Here is a 9,722-nt window from a genome sequence, read left to right on the forward strand (position 1 = left end):
TGGCCTTAAATTGCCTAATTTTAAACTATATTATGAAGCTGCTGCATTAGTAGGAATAAGTGATTGGATTAATTTGACGCAACCGAGGTTATTAAATCTTGAGGGCCATGATTTGTTGTTTGGCTGGCATGCATATTTGTTGTATGATAAGAAGGTAGATACTGTGTTTAGGATGCATATTTTAAGGCAGGCATTGCTGAGAGTTTGGAAGAAGTATAGACATAAGTTAAGCAGCAAGATACCATTGTGGGCAATTCCAAAACACGCAATAGAAAATATACATGCTGGTTTCAAACATGATGTGACTACGTACAAGGAAATTTTAAGCTTGGAAAGGAATGTTTGGTGTTTGAAATCATATAGCCTCTTGCGAGAAGAGAAGGTTGTTCAAACTTGGTTTCAATATATTCAGTTACGGGCCAGGTGGAAAGAAGACCAGAAAAATGGATTTGCAATGACTGATGAAAATTTGATAAAGCAAATTAGAAATCAGGGACCAGCACATATCAAACGGATATATCTTGCACTGATAGAGATTGATTCAGAAACAGAGCTTGTTAAGGATTGTATGATAAAATGGGCCCAAAACATTCAGGAAGTTATTACAATGGACACGTGGGAAAAGATTTGGGTGAAGAATGTAAAATTTACTCAAGCTCAAAATCTAAGAGAGAACTTTTACAAAATGTTTTATAGATGGCATTTAGATCCTAAAAAGCTTGCAAGTATGTATCCGAATTACCAGCCTAAATGTTGGAGGTGTGGTGATGAAGATGCAACATATTTTCACATATGGTGGACATGTAAGAAGGTTAAGGTTTTTTGGATAAAACTCTGGTGGAATATGCAGAAGATTTTTAAACGGAGGATAAAGTTTTGTCCGCAATTTTTTTTGTTGGGAATAATGGTCGACGCTACAGTTGTGGACTCCAAGTTGATGTTGAACTTAGTTACGGCAGCAAGACTTTTGATAGGTCAATATTGGAAGAAAGAGGAACTGCCGACCATAGAAGAGTGGACTTTAAAGGTTTCCGACCTGGCAGAGATGGCGAAGATTTCGGCCTATTTGAAAGATCACTCGCAAGAACGCTATATTATGGAATGGAGAAAATGGATTGAGTTTATCCAGAACAAGTATAGGGTTAAGAAGTTTCATGTTGCATTTGAATAAGTCTTCTTTCTTTTTTTTCTTTTTCTATCTTAGTTTTTCTATATATATTTAATATTACTAAGGTTTGTTTTATCCTATATAAGCTAGAGAGTGATGGATTTTAGAGTTTATGGTTGTTAGTATATGGTTGTTTATGATTTTTTTTATATATACCTTGTATTTAGCTCTGGGAAGGGGGGGAGGGGGGAGGGGGGAGAGGTAGGGGGGGAGGGAGAAGGGAGGGGGAGGGGGGATTTTTAAAGAAAAAATTGTATGTTAAAACTTTTCAATAAAAAAAAGCCCTGTGTATATGTATATGTATATGTATATGTATATGTATATGTATATGTATATGTATATGTATATGTATATGTATATGTATATGTATATGTATATGTATATGTATATGTATAGATTGTCACAAATACAGGCCAGTTGCCAAGCCTCTGCATGTTGATCACGTGACCATGGGGATGCTACAAAGGTCGTAAAGTGTGAGAACTGGTCCCAACTTCCCTTTTTCCCAGTGCTGTTGTAAATTCAGCTGCTAAACAAACGCCTGTAGATCGAGGACTACATGAACGGCGTCGTCAATTCTTTGAGTGTTGTGGACTCGACATTTCCAGGCACAAATGACAGCTCTCAAGAGAGTTGGGGAGAAGGACTGCAGACCTGGGAATAATTGGAAGTTTCTACGACTTTACTTTTCCCCTCTATTTTCTCTATTTATCGGTCCAGCTCTCTCTCCAAACTGTTCTATCTTTTCCAATAATCTAGGAATCGTCTCTAAAGGTTCTCCTAGGATAAATGCCAAGTCGTCTGAAAAGGCTTGCAGCTTATACATTTCACCTTTTATTCCCATTCATTTCATTTCTGAATCCTATCTAGTGGTTCCATTGAGAACTTCCAAAGTTAAAATAAAGGGGATAGAGGAACTTTCAATCCGAAGTAAGCTTAGGTTTCTTTTCAAATGCCTGGCGGGTGGAAGAGAAATTTGGGAAAGATGAAGAAAGGAATAAGAATGGAATAGAACAGAACAGAACAGAACAGAATAGAATTTATAATAAAAGAATAGAATAGAGTTTATAATAATAGAATAGAATAGAGTTTATAATAATAGAATAGAATAGAATTTATAATAATAGAATGGAATAGAATAAAATAGAATAGAATAGAATATATAATATTAGAATAGAATAGAATAGAATAGAATAGAATAGAACAGAATAGAATTTATAATAATAGAATAGAATAGAATATATAATATTAGAATAGAATAGAATATATAATATTAGAATATAATAGAATAGAATAGAATAGAATAGAATAGAATAGAATAGAATATATAATATTAGAATAGAATAGAATAGAATAGAAGAGAAGAGAAGAGAAGAGAAGAGAAGAGAAGAGAAGAGAAGAGAATATATAATATTAGAATAGAATAGAATAGAATAGAATAGAATAGAATAGAATAGAATAGAATAGAATAGAATAGAATAGAATAGAATAGAATAGAATAGAATAGAATACAGGAGAAGAGAAGAGAAGAGAAGAGAAGAGAAGAGAAGAGAAGAGAAGAGAAGAGAAGAGAAGAGAAGAGAAGAGACGAGACCTTGGAGGCCATCTAGTCCAACCCCCTGCTCAGGCAGGAAACCCACTACCATTTCAAACAAATGGTTGTCCAATCTCTTCTTAACAACTTCCAGTGTTTTTGTAGATATCCTGCAAAAAACAGGAGATTTCCCCTTTTTTTCATCCTTCGACTCCGTCTGCTCGTCCCACGACCCACAGATCCGTGTTTCGAAGAGGAAGATGCATGTCTGTTTTTATCACCATGTACCCCTGCAGAGAGGAAAAGAAACACATGGAGGTAGCATTTAAGATTAGGGGGTTGGACTAGAAGACCTCTAAGGTCCCTTCCAACTCAGATATTCCATTATTCCTTTGTCTGGCCTTCGGGTGCTTTGGAGAGTAGGTGGACCGCCCCCCTCTTCTTTGGGGCAGCCCCTGAGATACTGGAAGGCTGCTATCCTGTCCCCCCTCATCCTTCTCTTCATTAAACTAAAGTTAAAGGTAAAGGTTCCCCCGCACATGCGTGCTAGTCGTTTCCAACTCTAGGGGCCGGTGCTCATCTCCGTTTCAAAGCCGAAGAGCCGGCGCTTGTCCGAGGACGTCTCCGTGGTCATGTGGCCGGCATGACTAGACGCCAAAGGCGCACAGAACGCCGTTCCCTTCCCACCGTAGTGGTCCCTATTTTTCTACTTGCATTTTTACGTGCTTCCGAACTGCTAGGTGGGCAGAAGCTGGGACGAGTAACAGGCGCTCACTCTGTTACGTGGTACTCGGGATTCGACCCGCCAAACTGCCGACCTTCTGATCGACAAGCTCAGCGTCCTAACCCACTGAGCAAACTAGACATCCCCAATTCCAGCAACCGTTCTTTGTATGTTTCAGCCTCCAGTCCCCTGTTCATCTTCGTTGCTCTTCTCTGCACTCTTTCCAGAGTCTCAACGTCTTTTTTATAGGGTGTATGCAAAACTGGTTGCAGAAGTCTACCCCCCACCCCCCCGCCCCTGGCTGAGGTACCCACCTCGTGCATGGAGACTTCAGGATCCACGAGGCTGGCTCCGTAGAGGCTGGGAAACAACTTTCCTTTTTGGAGTTTCTCTAAGGAAAGAGAAAGGACGGTCCTAAGAGGAGAAAAACAGCCGCCAAGACACGGGGTGGTGGTGGTCCCAGCTCCAGCCAAAGGGAGGGGTCCAACCCCTGGGGAAAATGGGGAGATGGCTCCGGACTCACTGTTAAGCCCCGATAAGGCCACATGCCCGGCTATCTTCAAAAGAGTCTCCAGAGGGGACACCTGTGCAAGGAAAAGAGCCCAATTAGACCCAGAATTATGGGATATGGGATTATTTCAATCAGCTAGAAGGGACCTTGGAGGTCTTCTAGTCCAACACCCTGCTCAATCAATCAATCAATCAATCAGAACAGAGCTGGAAGGGACCTTGCAGGTTTTCTAGTCCAACCCCCTGCTCAATCAATCAATCAATCAATCAATCAATCTGAACAGAGCTGGAAGGGACCTTGGAGGTCTTCTAGTCCAACCCCCTGCTCAATCAATCAATCAATCAATCAATCAATCAATCAACCTGAACAGAGCTGGAAGGGACCTTGGAGGTCTTCTAGTCCCACCCCCTGCTCAATCAATCAATCAATCAATCAATCAATCAATCTGAACAGAGCTGGAAGGGACCTCGGAGGTCTTCTAGTCCCACCCCCTGCTCAATCAATCAATCAATCAATCAATCAATCTGAACAGAGCTGGAAGGGACCTCGGAGGTCTTCTAGTCCCACCCCCTGCTCAATCAATCAATCAATCAATCAATCAATCAATCTGAACAGAGCTGGAAGGGACCTCGGAGGTCTTCTAGTCCAACCCCCTGCTCAGGCAGGAGAACCTCTATACCATTCCAGATAGCTAGATGTCATTTCGTAATTATGAAATTATGAAACCAGAATTATGAAAACTGAGAATGATGAGGGTAGTCCATAGGGAGGAAAAATAACACGGCGGCAATCAAAGGCAGGCAGTCCTTGACTTAACAACGGTTCATTCAGTGACCGTTTGAAGTTACACCGGAAAAAAGGGACCAGTGACCGTTTTCCCATTCTTATATGACCATTACAAAATCCCCAGGGTGGTCAGGGGATCACATTTTCCAGGCAACTGGTTCACACCGTTGCTAAGGGAGAGGGCGGTGAAGTGAATTTTGCCCCATTTTTACGACCGTGGTTGTTAACTGAGCAGATGGCCATGGTTAAGTAAGTAAAAAGGCCGCCACGTGAATTTATCTTCCCCTGTTGACTTGGCTGATCAGTCGGTCACCGAAGGGGATCACATGACGTGGCATGAGGATGAGGCAATCCTCAACTTACAACGGTTCACTTAATGACCGTTCAAAGTTACAACGGAAGTGGGGGGGGAAAATGTCCCTTATGACCGTTTTTCACCTTTAACGACCATTGCAGCATCCCCTCGTGGTCATGTGATCAAAATTCAGTTGCCTGGCAACTGGCATGGACATGACAGTGGCGGTGTCCTGGGGACACGTGATCCCCTTGTACAACTTTCTGGCAAGCCAAGCCAGATTTGTTCAACGACCGCGTTAGTAACTGAACTGCAAGGATTCACTTAACAACCGGGGCAAGGTAGGTTGCAAAACGGGGGGGAAACTCACTTAACGCGTGTCTCGTTTAGCAACATAAACGTTCGGCTCTAAGTCGAGGAGGACCTGTAATTTGCTTAACCACGCATCGTGGTTGTGAGGTGGGGGGGGTGTCTCCATTAACGACCGCCTTGCTTAGCAATGGGAGGACGGTCGTAAGTCGAGGACTACCCGTGTTTAAGAAGATCCAAATGGGCAGAGACCCTCACTCAATCAAGCGCCAGTCATTCCCCGCGGATGAGGTTTTCTGCTCGCACTTTGACTCACTCACCTTGATCTCACCGATCCTGGACCACTCCTGAGACAAGCGCAAACTGCGGGGGGGGGGGACACAAGAGGACAGAAGATCTTGACCAAAGCCTCTTTCTGTATTCTCAAGAGAGCCCACCGCCAACCCACAGCCCCCGCCCCACATTGAGCTGCCCCTGGGATTCCCACGGAGCACTGAGGCTAAAACATACAAGGAACGGCTGCTGGAATTGGGTCTGTCTAGCCCAGGGGTAGGCAACCTCGGCTCTTTTAGGACTCATGGACTTCAACTCCCAGAATTCCTGAGCCGGCCATGCTGAGGGGAACGGAGAGGCTTCCATGCTTAGCCATGCTGGCTCAGGAATTCTGGGAGTTGAAGTCCATGAGTCATAAAAGAGCTGAGGTTGCCTACCCCTGTCCTAGGCCTAGGCCGCTTTATGACTCGTGGACTTCAACTCCCAGAATTCCTGAGCCAGCCATGCTGAGGGGAAAGGGAGAGGTTTCCAAGCTGAGCCTCTGGCTCAGGAATTCTGGGAGTTGAAGTCCACGAGTCATAAAAGAGCCGAGGTTGCCTACCCCTGTCCTAGGCCTAGGCCGCTTTATGACTTGTGGACTTCAACTCCCAGAATTCCTGAGCCAGCCATGCTGAGGGGAAAGGGAGAGGTTTCCAAGCTGAGCCATGCTGGATCAGGAATTCTGGGAGTTGAAGTCCACGAGTCATAAAAGAGCCGAGGTTGCCTACCCCTGGTCTAGTCTAATGAAGAGAAGGACCAGGGGGGACATGACAGCTGTCTTCCAGTGTCTCCGGGGCTGCCCCAAAGAAGAGGGAGTCAAGCTCTTCTCCAAAGCCCCTGAAATCAGGACGAGAAGCAACGGATGGAAACTAACCAAGGAGAGAAGCAACCTGGAACTAAGGAGAAACTGCCTGACGGTGAGGACAATTAACCAGTGGAACAACCTGCCTCCAGAACTTGTGAATGCTCTAACACTGGAAGTTTTTAAGAAGAGACTGGATAACCATTTGTCTGAAAGGGTGTAGGGTTTCCAGGCTCTTCTTAAAAGTTTCCAGTGTTGGACCATTCACAGCTTCTGGAGGCAGGGGATTCAGTGGAAGTTTGAACGGTCATTAAGTGAACCGCTGCTAAGTCGAGGACTCTCTGTACCTGCTGGATGGCCAGCACCTTCTCACCTGAGCGAGGGAGGGAGGCTGCCTGGGTTTCTAAGCCTGGCTGCCTTAAGTCCCCGTGCCTTAAGTCCCCTTCGTAACCTCTCCGCGAAAGGAACGGCCATAAGTTGGAGGACTGCACGAAAGCAGAGGGGGAAGGCTGGGGGAAGGCGGGTGGGGAAGGGGCGCGAGGGGAGGGGGACTCACCCTTTGAGGGCCAGCGAGCCCTTGACCTTGGCGAGGGAATCGCCCGAACGGACGGCTTCCAGGGAGATCTGCCCGGTGACGTCGCAGTCCTGGGAGAGTCGGAGGGAAACGTAGATCAGGCGCAGAAGAGCCCGGAGCGCCTACTCCACGGTGGCCAACCAAGAAGGAGGTGGAGCAGCAGACCTGGGCCTGGGCTTGACCCCCGAGTAGTGGGGAAGGGGTGTGTGTGTGTGTCTCGTGAAGCCGCCTTCTGCAGGCCGCCAGACCTTCGGGAAATACTCTGAAGTGCACGGGATGGAGTAAGACCCAGCCTGATTTGCACGCGTGTTGCATGCGTGTTCACTGTTGCTTTCTGCGTTGGGGAGGCCTCTTTCCTTCTTTTCCACCCTCTTCTTCCTCCTCCTCTTCCGTCTTCTTCTCTTCCTCCTCCTCCTTCCTCTTCCCCTCCTTCCTCCTCTTCCCTTCCTCCTCTTCCTCCTATTTCCTCCTCCACCTCTTCTCTTCTCTTTCTCCTCCTCCTCTTCCTCCTCCCTCTTCCCTCCTTCTCCTCTCCTCTTACTCTTCTACTTTCTCCTGTTTCCTCTTCTACCTCTTCTCTTCCTCTCCTTCTTCTCTTCCTCCTCTTCCTCCTTTGTCCTCTTATTTCCTCCTCCACCTCTTCTCTTCCTCTTCTCTTCCTCCCCCTCCTCCCTCTTTCTCCTCTTCCTCTTCTGTTTCCTCCTCCATCTCTTCCTCTTCTCTTCCTCCTCTCTCCCCCTCCCTATTTCCTCTTTCTCCTCCTCCACCTTGTCTTCCTTTTTCTCTTCCTCCTATTTCTTCCTCCATCTCTTCCTCTTCTCTTCCTCCCCTACCCCTCCCTCCCATTTCCTCTTTCTCCTCCTCTCTCCTCTTTCCTTCTCCACCTCCTCTTCCTTTTTCTCCTCTTCCTCTCCTTCTTCTCTTCCTCCTCCTCTCCTATTTCCTCCTCCATCTCTTCTCTTCTCTTCTCTTCTCTTCCTCCTCCTCCTTCCTCTTCCTCCTCTTCCTCTTCTCTCCTGTTTCCTCCTCCATCTCTTCCTCTTCCCTCCCTCCCCCTCCCTATTTCCTTTCTCCTCCTCCACCTCATCTTCCTTTTTCTCTTCCTCCTCCTCCTCTCTATTTCTTCCTCCTTCTCTTCCTCTTCTCTTCCTCCCCTACCCCTCCCTCCCATTTCCTCTTTCTCCTCCTCTGTCCTATTTCCTCCTCCTCCACCTCCTCTTCTTTTTCCCCTCTCCCTCTCCTTCTTCTCTTCCTTCCCCTCCTCTATCCTATTTCCTCCTCCATCTCTTCCTCTTCTCTTCCTCCCCTACCCCTCCCTCCTAGTTCCTCCTCCTCCTCCTCCTCCTCCTCCTCCTCCTCCTCCTCCTCCTCCTCCTCCTCCTCCTCTCACAGGCTTTTCCAAAGGGCCCAGAGCTGCTCTGCCGGGGCTGAGTTTCGGTCCACCCTTTCCCAGCTCCGATGATGCTTACGACGTGGAGGGCGAAGACCGGGACCAGGCTGCTGTTGGGCAGGACCACCAAGGCCTTCGCCCGGCCCAGGATGGTGGCATCCAGACCCCCCGGGTGGAAGTGCAGCTTCGGCTCCTTCCGAGCTTCCAGGAGCACCTCCATGGGCCTCCCCGGAAACTGCCTCTTCAGCTGGAGAGGAAGAAGAGCAGAGGCTGGAGACCCCAGCTGGAGATCCACCCGGGGGTCCATGGATCCCACCCCCGGCCGGCAATCTCGCCCCACTCCCTTCTCTCCCAACCCATCCGTTTTGCTTACCTCGGGTAAAAGCGATCCAACGTTTTGGGTATTCAAGCGAAACGGGACCGCTTTGGGTATCTGAAAGGGGAATTAGATTCGTTGAGGACACAGAAGAGCGGAGCTGGAAGGGACCTCGGAGGTCATCTAGTCCAACTCCCTGCTCAGGTAGGAGACCCTATACCGTTTTGGACAAAGGGCTCTCCAATCTCTTCTTTAAAAGCCTCCCTTGATGGAGCATCCACCTTTGTGTTTTTTGTTTTACGGTACAGATAGACCTCGACTTATGACCTTCGGGCGTAGGTCACGAGGCAGCCAACCCAATCAGTCTTGGTTTGACGGCCTTTTTTTTTTTTTTTAGGGCCCTGGTTAAGTGAGCCGCTTGGTTGCAAGTCCAAATCACATGGGCTGTTAAGCGAGTCGGGCCGTCGTTAAGTGGCAACTGACTCATATTTATGACCGTTGCAGTATCCTGGAGGGGGGGGAGGAGGTTTTCATGTGATCTCCTTTTGCGACTTCCTGACAAGCAAAGTCAATGGGGGAAGCCGGATTCGCTAAACGACCACGTTGCTCACTGAACAACTGCAGTGATTCACTTAAGAACGGTAGCAAGAAAGGTGGTAAAACGGGCTCCACGCCCGTTTGCACCACTCAGGTGACCCTGAGGACACATAAACCTCCAGGTGGCCTCAACGATTCTCTAAAAGGATGCAAATGACCAGCAATCTGCGAGGAGTATAAATCCCTCTCTTCCCCACCATTCAATCAGAACCTGAGGAAGCTTCTTGGATGAGAAGCGAAACGTCTTCAGAGAAAAACAAGCCAGTCCAGTTGCCTCCTGAAAAAGTCCCTTTGGGACAACCCTGAGCTGGATGGCTGAGAATCTCCATAGTTTGGGATGAACGCCCTTCGAAGGGTGCGGGAGCAGGAACGGATGTCCAGAAAAAACATTGCAGACTACAGGA

The 9,722-nt window shown here is 47.2% G+C and overlaps 1 protein-coding gene across 1 annotated transcript in view; it reads right to left on the bottom strand.

Annotated features, from left to right (window-relative positions):
- Window positions 1-2,902: 2,902 nt before the first annotated feature.
- LOC310637607 (bactericidal permeability-increasing protein-like) overlaps window positions 2,903-9,722 on the bottom strand; it is a gene marked incomplete at both ends in the record, with an annotated part of 19,598 nt that continues 12,778 nt past the window's right edge. Inside the window, 7 exons of the mRNA XM_083358110.1 lie at window positions 2,903-2,992; window positions 3,741-3,817; window positions 3,950-4,010; window positions 5,648-5,690; window positions 6,998-7,086; window positions 8,485-8,652; window positions 8,779-8,838. Of these exons, the coding sequence (XP_083214236.1) occupies window positions 2,903-2,992; window positions 3,741-3,817; window positions 3,950-4,010; window positions 5,648-5,690; window positions 6,998-7,086; window positions 8,485-8,652; window positions 8,779-8,838 (588 nt within the window). The remainder of the gene's footprint in view (window positions 2,993-3,740; window positions 3,818-3,949; window positions 4,011-5,647; window positions 5,691-6,997; window positions 7,087-8,484; window positions 8,653-8,778; window positions 8,839-9,722) is intronic.

This window comes from Vipera ursinii (genome assembly GCF_947247035.1).
Source record: "Vipera ursinii genome assembly, chromosome: 3".
NCBI classification, from domain to species: Eukaryota; Metazoa; Chordata; class Lepidosauria; order Squamata; family Viperidae; genus Vipera; species Vipera ursinii.